Raw genomic sequence first — 18,897 nt, 5'->3', positions numbered from 1 at the left:
CAATTTCTCTGCTGCCCTTAGCCTGTCTAAATATCAGGGTCCTGCAGTGGACCCTCCAGGTGCAATGGTCCCAGTCTCGCAACCCCCTGTCCCATCCCATTCCCCTAAGCAGGGCTTGCAGAGGGTCGCTCGTGTGGTGGCTCCAGTCCCCGAGCCTTCACACGGGACGACCATTCTTGATGCCTCCTCCCGTCGCCACAGTGACCACGGACGCCTCTCGCCTGGGGTGGGGGGGCACTATTCAGGCAGAATGGTCCAAGGCACGTGGAACGACAGAGACTTCCTTGCATATCAATGTCCTAGAGATGAGGGCGGTGCTTTTGACGTTGCAGGCACTTCACAGCCTTCTTCCGATTGGGACGATTGCGGTACAAACGGACAACATGTCAGTTGTCTGGTACATCAACAAACGGGGGAACCAGGTCTTATCCTCTTTGTCGCGAGGCCATGAGAGTGTGGGAATGGGCGATATCCACCTACCGCTTTCTCATTGCAACGCACATTCCGGGATGGTCCAACATCCTAGCAGACAGGCTCAGTCGTTCAATTCTGACCCCATACGAATGGTCTCTTAATCCTCTAGTAGCGAAGCAAATATTTGCCCAATGGAGGCAACCCTGTTGCGATCTTTTTGCCTCTCCTTCAAATATCAAATGCAACAGTTACTTCGCTCTAATCCCCCCTCAGGGGGAGTACCCGAGAGACTATCTAGTACATGCTTGGCCTCCCGGTCTCCTTTACGCTTACCCTCCATTGCCCATGATGCTGAAACTCTTGCAGAAAGCCAGTCGGTTGGGGAGCAAAATGATCCTCATTTCCCCATTCTGGCCTTGTCAAACGTGGTTCCCGTACCTGTGGTCTCATCTGATTCATCCACCCTGGATTCTGGATCCCCTCTCGGATCTCATTACTTGCCCTCTGGGTCTTCCGACCCCCAGCCTGGTCAACCTCAAGCTGACTGCTTGGTTGCTCCAGTTCCACTCCTGATAAGGACTCCCGGAATCTCCTCACCAGTCAAAGCCATTCTAGTAGCAGCACACAATCCGTCCACCAGAAGGGTCTATCGGAGTAAGTGGAAACGTTTCTCCATCTGGGCGGAGCACCGTCACTTAGATCCTTTCACGGCGCCTCTTACGTCTGTTGTGGATTTTCTAACTACCCTTTTTCATCAGGGGGCTAGCTGCTCTACAGTCAAGGTACAACTAGCCGCGATTTCACATCATGTAGGGCATGAATCGGGCCCTCTACCTCCAAGCTCTGTAAAGCTTTCCTCAAGGGTACCTTCCTTCTCAGACCTCCGGCCAGGGAGGTAGTTGCCCCCATGGGATTTATCTTTGGTTCTACAGGCCTTGACAAGCCCCCCTTTCGAGCCGGCGGCTACGGTTGGTCTTAAATACCTCTTGGAGGACAGCCTTCCTGGTGGCCATTACTTCAGCTAAAAGGGTCTCTGAGCTTCAGGCTCTCTGTGTTAAACTGCCGTATTTGGCCTTCCATCAGGATAGAGTTTACCTCAGGATCAATCCATCCTTTCTGCCTAAGGTATCTTCGGAAGCTAATATTAATCAATCTGTTAATCTTCCCGTGTTCTTTCCCAACTATCAGAACAAAGGAGAGTACAAACTGCATTCTTTGGATGTGCACAGACAATTACGCTTTTATATTCATCGAACTGCTGGTCATAGGCAATCTGACCAGTTGTTTGTCTCCTTTGCCAAAACCAATTTAGGCAAGTCAGTTTCTAAAGTTACCCTGTCACGGTGGATAGCTAGTTGTATCCTCTTGGCATATCAGAGTTCGGGAAGGCCTGCACCTCAGGGAGTCCGCGCTCATCCTACTAGGGCCGTCGCTACTTCGGCGGCTTTTAGGTCTAGGGTTCCTTTGGATGATTTGTTCCGCAGCCACTTGGGCTTCATTTTATACCTTTATCAGCCATTACAAACTGGATGTTGTCTCCAGAGGTAGGGCGTCCTTTGGCTCTGCAGTGCTCAGGAATATTCTTCCATAATGGCCACCCAGGATTCAGGTAGCTGGGGACTCTGTCCCAAAGGTTGCTGACAAATGAAGTGCCTACTTCAGATTAAGAAGTTATGTACTCGCCATAACGTTCCATCTGAGTAGGTATCTTCATTTGTCTGCAACCATCCCCCCCCTCCTTCCCCCTGACCTATATGATTCTGTTTAGGATCTGTCTTAGAATAAGCCCCTTCCGGGGCACAGTAACAGTTGTTATATTGGGCAAACTTGATCTGAGGTCAGTCAGGGTTGGCAGGGGATTATGGGTAAAGGGAGGAGCTAGGAGCTTGGATCTATGCTGTGGTAGAAGTTGCCTGCTCGGATCTGAGATTGGATCCGTATCCCAAAAGGTTGCAGACAAATGAAGATACCTACTCAGATGGAACATTATGGTGAATACATAAATTCTTATTTGCCCATCCTTTATTAGCAAAGTTTTTTTATCCTCTAACACTGGGAAGTGGTGATTTCTGTTCTGATTAGTAACCAACTTCATATTCAAAATATCACAGATCCCATGTTTTCTTTTCTGTTCATCTCAACCTTTGGGTATACCAGATCCAAGTCTGAGCCGGTCGGCACTTTCATAATCTTAAGTTTTGGAGCTCTGCATCCTAGTTTCATAATGTTCTGTCCTAATAGTACACCTTCAGAATGTTTGCTGCCTTCATCAGATGTCCTGCAAGCTCAATAGAGAAGTCCCTTTTCCTTTAATGGAGTTCTTTATTGCCTCTACCTTTATCAGTGTTTTACAGTAGTAGCTTAGCTTAGCTTTTCTATTTCTCTATGTAGGTTCATTTGTTTAGGATAGTTAGCTTAGTGGGTATCTTGTTAGCACTCTTGCCACCTTTATACCATTTTCCCTCTTTTTCCAAAGATGCACAAAAAAAATTTCTTTAGTTTGTTCAAAGATATTCTTATAACTGGTTAGTGTTTTGAACTTGTAGTAGTTCTCTTGCATATTTTTGCAGCTGTTGTCTTTTTTTTCCCCCCAGTAGATGTAGACAAATTCCTGCTGCTGGGTTTACGTGCATAGTGTGGTCACAAATTTTCCCTCACAAAACTGTCATGACTAGTATCTACTGCCTAGGTACTGCACACCTGGATATGGAGTGCCAGTCTTGTGCTTCTTTAGACACCAGAGCCTTGGGTGACAGAAGGGTTTAACTTGTTTTAAAGGGTATGCCCCCACCATATTCTGCTACTCCACTGTCTGCTTCTCACTCATCCAAGAAAGCTAGAAAATCAGAGAAGCGCGGTGAGAACAAGTGTAATTCTGATGAGGATAGTTCCAAAATTAAAGAAAAGGACAAATGCAAATCAGAGAAGAGCATGGTGCACCAGTACAATCTCCAGATAGTTTGCCGTGTCAAGTTCAGTTGTGCTTCTCTTTGGCTTTGGCTTTGGCTAAGTGTTTGCATATTTTTCACTTATCAAAGTTTTCTTGACTGTTTAGCTTAGAATAGTTCTATATAGTTCTATATAGTTAAATCTGTACTGTTTGTAGTATTCAATTAGCGTAGCTGTTATTAGAGTTATCTTCTATTTGCTCCATTGGTGTGGTTTTTGGCCTTGGGCCGTTAATTTATGGTATCCCGTGTACTGGCTTTCTTTTTGGATTAGAGTAGGCGCCTTATGCGCACTAGTATTCTTTTTGTTTAAATAGAATTTGGTGGTTTTCCGCTTACTATTTAGAATTTTAGCTTGCTGTTAGCATCATTTTGCTAATATTGTTAGCAGAACTTCGTTCTGTTTGTGCCTAACAGTTGACCTTGTATTGTTCTCATTCTCTACTGTTCAGTTGAGTGTGATACAGTTGAGTGTGATATTCTTACCCTTATAATGGTTGGGTCTGTAAGTTAGACACTATCCCTTCTTGCCCGGGCTATTCCCGTTTAAGTTGGAGGATCTAGTCCTCGTGGTATTTTTCCTTTCTGTAGGGCTAGGCATGTTTAAGTTAGAGGGCCTAGTCCTCCTCTGTGTGCATGTGTTGTACTGATTTTCAGAATGTCTAAAGAAAGTAAGGAGCATAAGCCATCCGGCTTCAAGATCACAGTAACTGTGTTTACTGTTTAGGGGCCATCCATTTGCAGACCACCTGTTTATTTTGTCATGCATTTAGTCCTAAGGTGTTGCAGAAAAGGAAGAACAAGTTAATTCTAAAAGGTTGTCTTAAACCTTCCTTCGAGGAAGATTTTTCTATTTCCTACTCATTCTCTAAATCTTCCAAAGCAAAGTCAAAATCTGCCAAGAGGCCCTCCCCAGCACCGGCTGGTGTCTCGGAGCCACCTCTTAAAGTTGCGAAAACTCTCTTCGGCTCCACAGACCTCGAAGCCAACAGAGTGGCATTGTTGCAGGGTTGGTTCCATGTTTTTCGGAGCAGACCGCTGAGATGCTTGAGACTACTTCTCGGAGCCAGTCTGTGGACCCTCTACCGGTCTCCTTGTTAGTGAAGTCTCCTGTAACTTCGAGATCCCTATCTCCTACTGTGTTATCCAGGTCTTCCAGGAGTTTATCAGAAGATGTGGAGAGGGTAGTGCTGAGACATTTGAAGTAGTCTGCTTTGCCTAAATTATTGCTGGCTCCATCCCAGTCTGCTCTAGAGCCACTTGAGCCCGTTCAACCATCTGTGTTCATTCCTCAGAGCCATGCTGGTCTTTCGGAGCCAGAGTGCTTGGTACCACCAATGGAACCTTCGACTCCAGCTCCCATTGTGGCGGTTTCGGAGTAGAGTTCTTCTCCGACACTTTTGGTGCCATCCGTAGTGTCCAGGGGTTGAAGCTGTCCAGTTGTCCCCGACAGGGATGCTTGGAACCAAACTTTGGTTCAGAGTCTTCCTCTTGGCGCATCGGCTAGGGTGAGTTTGGACCCTGAGTCTATTTTGGAGCCGATGGCTCTGGCGCTGATTGCATCCTCTGTCTCCTCGGAGCTGGAGAGGTCTGCTTTCGAGATGAGGAGCGTGCTGTCCTGACCGTCGGCTCCGACCAGATGTACCGGCACTGTTCCCCCCCATAGCACCTACTTCTGTCTCTGCTCCTACTCCCTCCAGCAGCAGCAGAGACCCCCAGCCTCCGGAACTACTGGCTGGTAGCCCCCACTCTTCCAAGACCTCCCCGGAATGTCCTTCCTATGAGCCCCCACGGAAGAGGACTTGTAAGAGGAAGCATGTCTACTCCCAGGATGAGTTTTTGGACACTGACCTCGAGAAGTCTGAAGGGTCCGCCAAGTTGTCCTCTGATGTCTCCTTCATAGACATCCTGTAGATTCTTAAACAGAGGTGTGGCTGGCCCACTGTCACCCCTTCTGATGAGTCTGTGTACATGAAGGCTTTCGGGTTTCAACCTTCTGCCTCTTAGGAGTCTCCACCTTTTGACGAACTGATGGATTTAGTTAGTGGAAAAGTGTGGGTTACTCCTGATGCTGTGGAGCCAGGAAGTTCCTTTCTTTCTCTCCAGGAAAAGACTTATCTAAAGGTGTGTCTGTAGATGCCATGGTGGTGGCGGCCACTAAGGAGTTAGCTGTGATGACTTCTGTTCATCTGCCGAATAAGGAGTCTTGAACGATGGACAGATATGGGAAGCGTATCTTTAGTGGCATTTACCTTTAGGTTGCTGAATTACCTTACTCACTTTACGAGGCTCCAGACAGATGTCCTTAAAGAGGAGATTCACTACAAGGTACATGTACTGAGGGAGTCCTTGACAAGGTTTCTGCCCAGTTGTCCACCTTGACCTCTATCATTAACTCCTCCATGCAGCTTATTTCGTATATGGCCGATGGAGCGAGTAGAGCAGCGGGTTCAGGAATTTCCCTGAGGCGTCATTCCTGGATGATGTTGTAACTTTGCGGAACCATGTAAGTCTACTTTTACCAATGCCCCATTCGATGGTTCCTCATTGTTTGGATCCAAGGTAAAGGACACTCACACCGTGCGAGCAAGAAGATAAAACACACACTGCCGTGGGAGTACGTTTTACTGTTCCCTCTATACCATACCATAGGGGTCAGAGGGTTGGTAAGATGTGGTTTAAGAAGTCCCAGACGTTTTTCCAGGAGGCACAGGGTGACTCCTCCTTTAGAGGCAGAGGAGGAAATGGTAGACGTCTCCCTAGAGACGGGCTGTCCGCAAAACCAGGGAGGTTGCAATTCTTTTTGGGGCTGGCCTTACCAGCGCTCCTGATGTGGGGCCCGACTGTGCTTCTCTGGGGCTGGTTGGGGGTCGCATTTCTTTGTATCCAGAAGCCTGACTAAGTATCACTCAAGACAAGTGGGTACAAAATTATTACCAGAGGTTATGTAGTACCCTTTTCTCTTCCACGTGGTCTTCCCAAGAAGATCCCAGATGTTCCACCCAATCACAGGGATCCAGCAACTGTGGACGTCAACAAGTTGCTGTCAAAAAGGGTCATCCAAAACCGTCCCAGCAGACCAAATAGGATCTGGAACTTCAGATTCTTTTTAGTGCCAAAACGTACAGGGGACTGGAGGCCCATTCTGGACCTCAGCAGATTCAACGAATCAGTAAAGGACAAGTTCCGGCTGGTAACACTGCAGTCTATACTCCCGTTGTTAGGGAAAAACAATTGTATGTGCTCAATAGATCTCCAAGATGCTTACTACCACATAAAAATGGACAGGGCGTCAGAGTCCTTTACGCTTCCGGCTGGGAGCCGGTCACTTCCAGTTCCGTGCTCTGCCCTTTGGTCTCACCATAGCCCCCAGGGTGTTCACCAAATATATGGCAGTGGTGACAGCTCACCTGAGACGTTGAGGATTCCAGGTGTTTCCATATTTGGATGACTGGTGCCTGACCACCCCTACCAGGTATCTACTTCTTCAGAACAGAGTCAATACTATTTAGCTTTGTGCCTAACTGGGAATTTCTATAAACTGGGAAAAATCTGCCTTATTGCCCTCTCAATCTGTGATTTTTTTTTTTTATAGGTGCAGAGGTAGACGCAGTAAACATGGTGGTTCGTCTTCCTTCTGAAAGGGCACAAAACCTGGTGCTTCAAATTCAGCTTCTCCACTTGCGAAGGGTCAAAGCGAAGATTGTTCTGCAGCTCCTTGGGACCATGGCTTCCACCATACTATTAGTGCCACTAGCCAGGTTACACATGAGAATTCTTCAGTGGCTCCTGTCATCCCAATGGTCCTTCCAGCCCCTTCTATTATTCCATCACATTGACAGAATCTTGAATGGAGGACCTCCTTTGCTGAACATTACCCAATCAACTGACCACGGACGCTTCTATTCCTCGCCAACCTGTTGCCACTGTGATCATGGATGCCTCACAGGGTGGGGGCAGCATTATCTAGGCAGGACTGTCCAAGACTCGTGGCAAGACCATGAGGCCCACTTGCATATCAACGTTCTAGAGATGAGAGGCAGTGCTCCTGGCGTTGCAAGCACTTCACGACCTTCTTCCTCTGGGGACTATTGCACTAATCAGACATGTCAGTAGTATGGTATATCAACAAACAGGGCGGAACCAGAACTTGCCCACTCTGTCGAGAGGCCATGCGAGTTTGGGAATGGGTGATATCTTTTCAGCGCTTTCTGGTGGCAACGCACATTCCAGGGACAACCAATGTGATAGCTGACAAGCTCAGTCGGGCGATCTTGATGCCTCACGAGTGGTCTCTGAAACAGGAAACAGCAGAACAAATTTTCTGCAGGTGGGGACAGCCTTGCTGCGATCTTTGCCAGCCCAATCATTGCCAACTACAGCAGCTACTTTTCCCTCACCCCCCCCTCTGGTGGAGTCACCCAGAGATGCACTTGTTCACGATTGGCCCCTGGGTCTCCTGTATGCTTTTCCTCCCTTTCCTCTCATTCCCAAGGTGATTCAGAAAGCGGAATGGCTGGGAAGCAAATTGATCCTCATTGCTCCTTACTGGCCTCTTCACGTTTTGTTTCCTTTCCTCGGGCCTCTTCTCCTGGATGATCCTTGGATTCTTGACCCAGTTCCAGACCTGTTGACTCATGTCAGGTTGCTTAACCCCTCCTTACACACCCTCAATATGAGAGCGTGGCTGCTCCATTTCCATCCCTAGTCGGGCTTCATGACTTCTCACCTTCTGTGACTCTCATCCTTGCATCTTCTCATAAACCTTCCATTAGGAAACTTTATTCCAGTAAATGGAAAAGATTCTCTCTTTGGGCAGCGAGAATGAATGTTGACCCCTTCACCGCCACCATTCCAGTGGTTTTGGAATTTCTTTGAGCTGTTTCATGAAGGATCTGCGGCTGCCACTATCAAGAGTTCAATTGGCAGCGATTTCAAATTTCCATTTGGGTTTTCCAGATTCTAACTTGATGTCTCATAAATTGTGCAAAACATTCCTCAAAGATGCCACTTTGATAAGACTTCCGGTTCAAGGGCCTGTGGCCTCATGGGATTTAAACTTTATGCCTTCTCATTCATGCTCTTTGAATTCCTTGTCTCTGAAGACGTTGTTTTTGGTGGCTATCACGTCTGCCAGGCGGGTGTCAGAATTGCAAGCCTTGTCTGTTAAACCACCTTATCTGATTTTTCATAAAGACAGGGTGTCCCTTCGTACTAACCCTTCCTTTGTCTCCAAGGTCAGTTCCCATACGACTTTGAAGTCAGTCCATAGAACTTCCGGTTTTCTTTCTGAATAACCAATACAGCAGAGTACAGGTTTCACCAACTGGATGCCCATAGACAATTACGTTTTATTTGCACCGGACTAAAGACATTAGAAAATCGGATCAATTATTCATTTCCTTATCCGAATCCAGGTTGGGCTTAATTTCCAAAGTGACTGTAACTATTTCTAGCTGTATAGCTTATGTTTACAGTTCTGAGGATAAACCTTTACCCTTTAAAATCAAGGCTTATTCTAACAGATCTCAGTCTACCTCTGCAGCCTTTCAAGTCATAGTTCCACTTGACAATATTTGTGCAGCTGCTACGTGGGCTACCCGTCACACCTTCATTACTCATTACAAATTGGATTTGCTCTCCAGGGGTAGATCATCTTTTGGTTCCATGGTACTCGGGAGTATTTTCCTTGAGCCACCCAAGGATAAGGTGCTAGGGATGCTGTCCTATATGTAAAGAATGAAGGGTGAGATAGGACTACTTAACGTAAAGAAGTTATGTACTTAACATAACATTCTATGTTAGTAGTCCATCTCACCCTTCATTCTTTCGAACCCACCCTCCTGCCCCCATCCTGGAAGTATCTGGACACAGAAAAATACTAATTTCATTATTTATGGAGACCTTTTAGTATTGGCTTCTGTTATTTCTTCTAGTCAGCAGCAAACAAGATCGGGGGATTGTACTGGTGCACCATGGGATACCTAACTAGCCACGAGCCAACCAGAAGTCTTCCAACTTGTAAGTAGGCAGAGTCTGAGCAGAGGATCGGCTCCGATCCCATATGTAAAGAATGAAGGGCGAGCTGGAGTACTAACATGAAACGTTATGGTAAGTACATAACTTCTTTTTTCTACCTCATGTCCGTTTTTCATCAACCAATGGATGAGACATTACTCATCAACTCTGAAAACTGTGAAATTTAACCTAAAAAGTGGCTTTACATTTTCAGAACAGCCCAATAAATTGATCAAAGAGCACTGTGCATGTGTTAGTGACTCAAAGTACATGTTGAGGGTGCATATTTTTCTTTATTCAGGGAGGAAAGTTCTGGCAATTAAAAGTAAAACCCTTCCAACTGGATTGTCATCAGGAGTATCTTTTTGGTAATACTCGTATAGAGTTTCCACCTAGGTTGTAACCATTTCAGTGCCTTCTACAAAAATGTCAATTGTGCTTTAGCTGGTTGTATTCACACCTTCACCAAGCCTTATTGGTAGAGCCTAGTTTCCACGAAACAGGGCTGCTTTTTACCTTCATACTCCAGCACTTCCCATTCTGAGCTTTTGCTTCTTGGGTGTCTTTTAGTTTCTTGCCTAAACTAAATAGAATTCTTCCCTAAGCTTTGACCCATCTATTATGCTGTTATCCGTTTCCCCTTTGCCACTTTTCCCAGTTTCTTCCAGAACTGTTTGTGGATGGTGTTTTATGTGAGATTGCCTTGTATATTGATTACATCATTTTATGCAGTAGCCTAAGCTATAGGGGACGTAGCTTGCCAAGGAGAGGGATAATAGGTCCGCTTCCAAAGCTTTAGAGCACCTTGCACGTGCGCACACTGCTGAACAGTTGTGTGGTATAAAATCATTGATTAGGCCACCAAACTCTCCAGAACTTTCTTGTTGTTGGAGTGCTGTCTACTGCAGCTTTGAGGGGTAGTATGTTTGCTACCCTGTTGGGAATATCTTCAAATATTAAACTTTTCTGTTAAATTGTTGGTGGTAAGGACTAGTGATTTTAATGATGGTCACTAAAATTTTCTCTTAACTTTATTTTTAGTCAGAAGGGAAGAGCAATGTAAAAATCTGCTACCTGCTTTTCAAAATTTCAGAAAGCAATGGTAAGTAGGTTGAGAAAAGGGAGTCCCCCCCCGAAAAAAAAAATGGCAGTCAAAATAAGACTTGTGTATCAAACCTCTCCCTGCTGTGGCATTCCAGTAAGACTCCCAAAGTCTAGGTCACCACTTCTGTCTGCAGCACCAAATGATTTCAGACACTAGGGTTTTGAGAATTGCTCAAAAAGGCTACAACTGGCAGTGGGACTCCAGTCATTGTTTTCAGAGGATTCCTCTGCATTCATTTCATCAAATGTCCCTTTTCTCCAATTATAGATCAAATGCTGTCCCAAGGGGTTATAGAAAGTTCTCCCTCAGATCAAATAGGGATAAGTCATTTGGATGCTAGTGAAAGAAGGAACCTGGAGACTAGTCCTAGACCTTTCTTTTCTAAATCTTATAAAAAACATAACATTCAAAATGCTGTCTACAGTCTACTACTTTCCACCTATGTTTTCTAGTAACTCTTTAGGAAAAAAAGTATTTTTTTATTCTAAGATTTCAAACACGTTTACTTAATGGTTTAATGGTTTATTTTCACTTCTCTGCGTTGCCCTTTGGATTGCCAATAGCTTCAGTGCCTGGCTCCTTCAATAATTCACTGGAAGTTGCTAGGCATTCACATTTTCCATATTTAGACTGCCTTATTCATACTGATTGTTTTACAAGTTGACAAATATCTCTGACTTGGTAAAAACCTGTCAGTCTGGGATTTCGGGTGAACACAAATCTCTTCTCATTCAGTCTCACTAGATATTTTGTGGAAGGAATTCCTATATACATCCCTTGTGATGTCTTTTCAGGGCAAAGGGGAATTTTCCAAGGACTTGTTTAATATTTTCCAACCAGACTCTGCCAGGAAACATTTCTGGATTTTGTTTCATTGCCTCTCCAGTTATGGTTCCTTTGGTAGGATGTCACAACAGACAATTCAGTGATTCTTCAAATCAGTTTAGATGCAACACCATCTATTTCAGGTGTGTACTAGTGCTGAGGTCTAGTTTCCAGGCTATGGGATGTCTGTAAAAAGGGAATTGCTCTGGTGGGTGGATTGGTTCTTTTAACCCAGTTCTTCCTTTTTTTCTAACCCCTACCGTGTTTGGAAATACAGATGCTTCAGACTTTGCTTGGTGGAGGTGTATCTAAGCAGTGAAAGGTGAGGGTATTTGGAACAAGCAAGACAAATTAAAACACATGTCACTAATAAATGCTGTCAAATTTCAAAACTATCTTGGGATTCCAGGCCCTTTAGTAGCAATCGCAGACAACACTGCAGTGGTGTGGTGCATAAACAGGGAAGAGACGGATCCTACTCCCATAGTCTGGAAACTAGAAACTCAATGCAATTCAACCATTCATGCTGCTTACATTCCATTATAGCAGACAAGCTGAGCAGGGCCAGGACAGACTTCCACAAATGGAAGTTGCACCCATGAGTTTTGAAGAAATTTATTCCACTGTGGGGAACACCAGATCTGTGTACCTCTATTCACAACACTGTTAAAATTCTGTTCCAAGAAACATGCCTTTTAATTTCCATGGACAGGGATGTTCCTTTATACCTTCCACTTTTTGCTATGGTAACCAGGGTTCTTAAAATTCAGGATGACTTTCCAAAGACGCTGCTGGTAACTCCCTTTTTGACCAAGGGCATTTTATCTCTCCCTTTAACTTTACTGCAAGCTTCATCACAGGATGGCCTTACTCACTGAACAGGGATTGTTTGCACTACAACTTTTTCTTCAGCTGACTACCTGGGTGATAGTGTTGCAACAGGTAGCACACTTGCCATTGGTGCTGCAAGACCAGAGGGATGTGGGTTCTATTCCCACTTCAGGTGATTGGATTGCTGACACTGCAGTGCCGCATTAAAGGGGTGCTGCACCCCTGACTGTTTGGATGAGGTGTTAAGCAGAGGTCCTATTTGTTTGGGTTGGCGGTAGATGGGTCCCCTGGGGTCTTTTGTATTCACCTATCGAAGAGAGCCGGTTTCTCAATGACCTGGTCAAATTTCACCTTGTCATAGAAATACCTCCCCTGAAGAAATGCCACTGGTGTAGTGGGACTATTTTATTCGTCACCCCTCTTCTGAGGACATGCCGCAGGAGGCTAAGAAACCTGCTACTAGAAAGTCTTATTTGGCTGACTGGAAAAGATTTTACTTGCCAAAGAACCAGGATCTTTGACCCAGACATCTCTTGTTCTACAATATTTGTGTGAATTATCCTTTGCTTTTCTTAGCCCATCAAGATTCACCTGTTGGTCATCTCTGTTAGTACATCCATGGATACCCCCCTTTCTACCCTTCCTCAAGTGAAACTATTTGAAATGGGTTTTATATACCCATGTGCCTAAATGACAGTTGACTACTACTTGAGAATCTTAACTTTTTTAATGGAAAGACTTTCACTTCCTTTTAAACCTGCTAATCAAGATGATTAGGAGTTCGCATCTTCAAAAAGTGTTACTCCTTGCTGTCTTCAAGAAGAGTGAGTTGCAGGCTTGTATGGTGATTCATCTTTATCTCATCTTTCACAAAGATAGGGGTAACTTTGAGAACAAATACTGTGAGTTTGAGCCAGATTATTAATCATCCTATTTTCTATCCATGACCAACAAAGGGGGATTCTGTCCCCAGGCTGTTCTGATACTGCACTGGACAAAAACCTTCTGGAATTCTAAATCTGTGTCCCTTTTTTTTTAGCTTCATATGAAATGGTCATTGTCAACAGACCATTTCTAAATGGTTGTCTCATGATAGTGTTCTTGATATAAGGTACTTCCAACTCTGAGCTTTGGCTATTTGTGTCCTTTTTGGAAAGGAACTTTAGAAATTAGAGGCAGTAGCTTGGTTATCGGTACACACTAAGCATTACACACTAGATTATTTCTCTAGGTCCAGAACAGCTTTGCTAGGAGTATTCTTCTATGGCTCATGGACAGTTATCCTCCTTCCTTCACCCTTTCATTCTGTGCTTTGGTATTTGTTCCATATAGCTTGTGGTGCTGCAGTGGTGAGCTAATGAGCACATTACTCAACCCTAACGGATGTTTGAACAGATCACTGTTGTAGCCGGTACACCCACTCCATGCTCCTTTTAGTTTTGTATGCTGGGGTGTGGGTTTTCTGTCATTTTCTTCTCCTGTCAAATGCCTGTCTGGCAGGGGTCTAGATTGCATCTTCTGAGGTAAGAAAGGGCTGAGAGTTTGCCCTAACCACTGATTTTATGCTGTTCACATTGAGCTGTTCAGTGGTTAGGGCAAATGGAAGGTACCCTAAAGCTTTGCAAGCTGGCTGGTCATCCAGTCCTTGTTAGGATGGTCCCGCATAGCTTGGGCTAAAGCAGCAGTGATTTATTTGAGCACTTGCTTTTATGAAAAGTTTACTGACACACAACTGTGCTTTTTTTAAGAATGAGTTGGTGATTAATAAACTTTTCTTTATTTGTAGATAGAAGAGCACAGGATATGTGTGTGTGTTAGAAAACGACCTCTCAATAAGCAGGGTAAGTAGGACATGAATGTACATTTTTTGCCTTTCTCAGATTTTAGTTCTGCTGGTCTCATTTCATTTATTTACAATCCCTAGAAATGGTTTGAAATGTATGCCCTGTTTACAATGGAGACTTTCTCAGTCATTTGCTATTTGTGCGGCAACACAAATTAATGTTTATAAATTCTGATAGTTATGCCTTTGTTTAATGGTGTAGGTGAACTTGTTAGTCATTGCTTGCAGAGAAAGCAGTTAAGCTTTAGCATAAAATAGTTGCATAGGAAAGCCAAACGTCATTGATTAAGGAGAAAAAAATCTTTAAGGAAAGATAGACACATAATGTAGGTGGATGGTCATGGTGAGGACAGCAAGTAGAGTTAGTGGTGTAAAGCCTATGACTTGACTTTAATAGTTTTTTTTCTTATCCAGCTGTTAGAATTTAGCATCTTTTTCACATGATTCCCTATGCTGAGGGAAAAATGCACAACTGTGGTTATCCATGCAGCAATACAATCCATAGTTAGACTTTGCTCATCCTTTTAACATTTTTTTGGCACTTGCACAGTTCACATACCCCATTTTTATTAGGAAAATTTCTGAATTCAAAGCAATGTGGCAGTCCAGTGTTTCTCAGTGGATCAGTATATGTACTAGAGTTTTGCCATAAACTGGCTGAAATATGTGCTTTCTTCCATAGGTACATCTGTATAGACTACTCTACCTTTCAGATATAGAGCTCATCCCCAAGTAGTGCTCTAATGGCAGTCTGTGCCATATATCTGAAACCTGGGAAAGGTCTCCCCCCAGCTTCCATCCTCTGGACGTGTCATAGCTTGTTACAATTTCCTTTGAGTTTTCAGTATTAGTTCTGCACAGGTCTGTGAAGTGGCTATTGGAATCAGTCTGTCTTGGATTTGGAAGACTCCAGGCTGAGCCTTATTTTTGTCATGCCTTGCTCTCAATTCACCTGGATTGGCTGGCAGTGGTTGAAGATAAGTTTTGTAAAGTAAACCCATACTGAGAATCAGGTGGTGGTTCAACTGTGTTTTTTTTTTTTTTTTGATTGGGGTGGGGGTCTAGGTTTCATTGTATGCAGTTTCATCTTTTGACATTTGATTAGTTACCAACTTCTAGCCTGCTGCAGATCTTTCCTAATGTATTGCCTTCAATTAGGTTCATAGTAATTTTTTTAGGCTAATGACCACAAAGGCCTTTTTAAGCCTAGCCATGCATCTCAAATTTCTGACAAGTTCGGGTACCCTTGATTTTAAGTGCAAACAAGTGCTTATGAAATGAACCATTTGCAAGCTGAGTCGTGGGAGATCTACCATTTATAGGTTGACTTTGTCAAACAGAGACATAGGTGCCAAACCAGGGATGAATTTCTTGTTTGCCCATCCAAGTTGCACTAGAATTGGGTTAGGGAGGAGCTCTGCTTTACATGGATGGAGGAGACTGTTCTATAGATGGGGGGTAGTCTCTGGGATACATGCGTCTCTGTCCAGTAGGTCCTATTTATATCAGACAAGTTTTGTCTTTAGAATGAGGAATTCTGGTGCTGTTTTATGAATATGCAGCAGGTCCATCAGAGTGGGGTCTGACAATGCCCTGTATGCCAGGCATAGATCTCCCATCAATAGCTTGTAGGAGACTGAATACAGGGATATAGGGCCTTGAGGCAGTCTGCAGTTAGACATGCTCTGTATTTTTTAGTGAAGAACTTCTGTGGACATTCCAGTTTGTGACTAGTTAGGTACCTGCCAAAAGGGGGCATTGTATTCAATGATAAGTCTGAATGCTGAATACAGTGGAACATTGACTTCCTTGGACCTAGATGCCATACCTTTGTTTATAAGTTGGGCAACACAGAATGATTTCCTCACTACTGTAGACACACAGGTTCATAGGTAGGTACTAGGCTTATCGGCCGAAGGGCCCAACTAAGCCTAGCCAGCAAGGTTCCGTGGCTTACGCCACCCAAGAAAGTTAATTTTCTGTGCCCCTGTCGAGCAGAGCCACAAAAGTGATCCCCGGGGAGTATTTCCTATTTCCCATCCACTCCTCAATATTTTTCTTGAGTGCTAATGAGGAACTTTGCTTGAAATAGATGGGTAGCTTGTTCCAGAGTATTGGACGTCCCTGGGACAGGAATCTCTCTCTCTCTCCCCCCAGCATGTCCTGTTTATTGTGGTGGCAAGGTTTAGATCCCTAGAGCGTGTAGCTCGGAGGGATTGGAAATTTTTAGGTGTAGCATGTCCAGCAGCTTTAGGTTTAACATAGCTTTATATGTTAGGCAGAGATTTCCTCACAGTAGGCGATATACTACGGAGTAAAGCTGGGGTTTTTTGAGACTCTGTAGGGCGTCTGAGGCCAGTATTCCTCTGTGAGGTACTTCTGTGGCCTTTCCAGCTGCTGCAGATGTCTTGAGGTACATTCCAAAAGGGGCGTTGTACTGTATATAGTGGGTCTAATGAGTGCCGAGTAGAGGGGAACAATGACCTTTTTTTTTTTCCTGGATGAGAGCCCTTTTGTGATGAGGTGTGCCACATAGAAGGATTTCCTGATTACTGTGGCGATGTGATTATCAAAGGAGAGACTACTGTCCACCTGGGTCCCAAGGTGTTTTCATAGTTTGGTACTAGGCTATCAGCCCTAGGGCCTATACAAGCCTAGCCATAACAATTCGCTGGCTATTTCTTCCCACACTATTTACTTCCCTGGACCAGTGTCTAGCAGTGCAACTGACGTGATCCCCAGGGTGAATTTCCTTTCTTCCATCCAATCATCAAGGTTCCTTTTGAAGAGGGCCAAAGAGGCACTCTGCTTGACATGTATGAGCAATCTATTCCAGAGTCTGGGGAGTCTCCTTCCAGCATGTTTTGTTTATTGTGATGCCAAGGTTTAAATCCCTGGAGTGTGTGGCTCAGAGGGATTGGGATCTATTTAAGTGTAGCATGTCCTACAGCTCTGGGTTTGACATAACCTTGTATGTTAAGCAGAGATCGCCTCTGAGTAGACTATATGCGACAGATTATAGCTGGAGTTTAAGGCAGTCAGCATAGGGCATCTGCTTTAGGCCTGTGATTCTTTTAGTGATTTATTTCTGCAGCCTTTCTAGTTGTTGCAGATGTCTTGAGAGGTACATACCAAACGGGGCGTTGTATTCTATAATGGGTCTAATGAGGGATGAGTACAGTGGGACAATGTCCTCATTTTTTTCTGGATGAAAAGCCCTTCGTGATGAGATGTGCCACATAGGATTTTCCTGACTGTTGTGATGATGTGGTTATCGAAGGTGAGACCACTGTCCACCTGTGTCCCTAAGTCTCATCACACTTTCGGTGTTTGGTGTACTGCCACCTATATGGGATAACTATACATTTCTTGGCATTGAGCTTGAGCTCATGACTCTGACACCAAGCATCTGTTTCTGTAAGGCTTTTTTGTAGAGTATCCACATCATTTGGAGATTCAGTAATGGCTCCCAGTTTGCAGTCCTCTGTGAACTTTTAGCCAGATTCCCTTAGTGTTGGCCTGTACTACAGAGAAGTAGACGCCAAACAAGAGCGGTCCCAGGACTGAACCCTGAGGTACTCCACTTGTCACTTGTCTGGAGCTGGATTTGGAGTCTGCTACTTATCAGTAAGCCAGTTAGCAACCCATTGGGTGACATAGGGATTAATGCCCAGCTTAGTAAGTTTATCTCTGATTCCAGAGTGGGGGATGGTGTCAAAGGTCTTGGCAAGGTCTAGATAGGCGGTGTGGACCACCTTACCCTTGTCCATGGCCCTGGAGACTGATTCGAAGAAGTCAATCAGGTTCAGGAGACAAGATCGGCCCTTCACTAACCCAAACTGGGTGGGGTCCAGTGTTTGAAGGTTGCCATTGTCTTTGTTTATAAGTTCCATGATAATACGCTCCATGGCCTTGCAGATAAGGCTCGTCAGACTGATGGGACGGTAGTTTCCAGGATCCAAGGTGGATCCCACCCTTGTGGAGTGGGATGACTGTAGCTTTGCGCCACTCAGTGAGCATGAAACCTGAGGTGAGGCTATGATTAAACATGACACATAAGTGAGGTGCCAGTTCATATTGCAGTTCATGTAGTACACAGCCCGGGATGTCATCTGGTCCCATGGATGCTGTATTCTTAGCTTTGGAGAGAGTTTTTTACCTGTGTGGCCGTTATTACCGGAATTTGGCAATCTTCCAGTATTGAGATGGGCCATTTAGGGGGTGAGAGGGGGGTGAAGTTGGCACTGAATCGATCTGTCAGGATATTGGCAATATCCTTGGGATCAGTATATTTAATGCCATTCTGTTTTAGCTCTGAGCATTCTGAGTTATGCAGACTGCCGTTTAAGTGGTAGTTCATGGGTACAGAGTTTTTACCAAAGGGGATGCCAGTGCACTTGGCATTGAGCTTGAGGCCATGTCTCTGACACCAGGCATCTGTCTGTGAGGCCCTTTTGTAGGATGTCCACATCATTTGGGGGCTCGACTACGGCTCCTAGTTTGCAGTCCTATATTGGAGGAGCGCATGATGGTCAAAGACTAGATTACTGTGTCAATAGCTATCAGGGATGGATGACTTCCCAAAGGGATACTATTATGCATTTCTTGGAATTTAGTTTTAGTCCATGGCTCTGACACCAGTTTGCCTGTGTCTGCCCTTCCTGGAAAACATTTGTCAGTGTGGGATTCAATGACCGCTCCTAATTTGCTATCATTTGCAAATTTAGTCAGCCAGAGACCATTGACATTGGCCTTTACTTCAGAGAAGTAAATGCCAAAAAGGAGACATTCAAGGACCGATCCCTGAGGGACTCCAATTGTGACTGGCCTCTTTCTAGAGGTGGACTCCCCAATTCTAACTGTCTGGGTCCTGTCTGTGAGTCAGTTGTCTGTCCACTGGGTGACATGTGTTT

The 18,897-nt window shown here is 44.6% G+C and overlaps 1 protein-coding gene across 1 annotated transcript in view; it reads left to right on the top strand.

The window, feature by feature from the left end:
• The window catches only part of LOC122814170 (kinesin-like protein KIF2C), a 1,072,320-nt gene that overhangs the window by 304,151 nt on the left and 749,272 nt on the right, over positions 1 to 18,897 (top strand). Inside the window, exon 4 of the mRNA XM_044086781.1 lies at positions 13,928 to 13,982. Within this exon, the coding sequence (XP_043942716.1) occupies positions 13,928 to 13,982 (55 nt within the window). The remainder of the gene's footprint in view (positions 1 to 13,927; positions 13,983 to 18,897) is intronic.

The sequence above is a fragment of the Protopterus annectens genome, chromosome 10.part0 (genome assembly GCF_019279795.1).
Source record: "Protopterus annectens isolate FY-2018-M chromosome 10.part0, PAN1.0, whole genome shotgun sequence".
Classification (NCBI taxonomy): domain Eukaryota; kingdom Metazoa; phylum Chordata; order Ceratodontiformes; family Protopteridae; genus Protopterus; species Protopterus annectens.
Note: the sequence above shows the minus strand (reverse complement) of the source record. Positions and strands in the feature narration are given on the sequence as shown.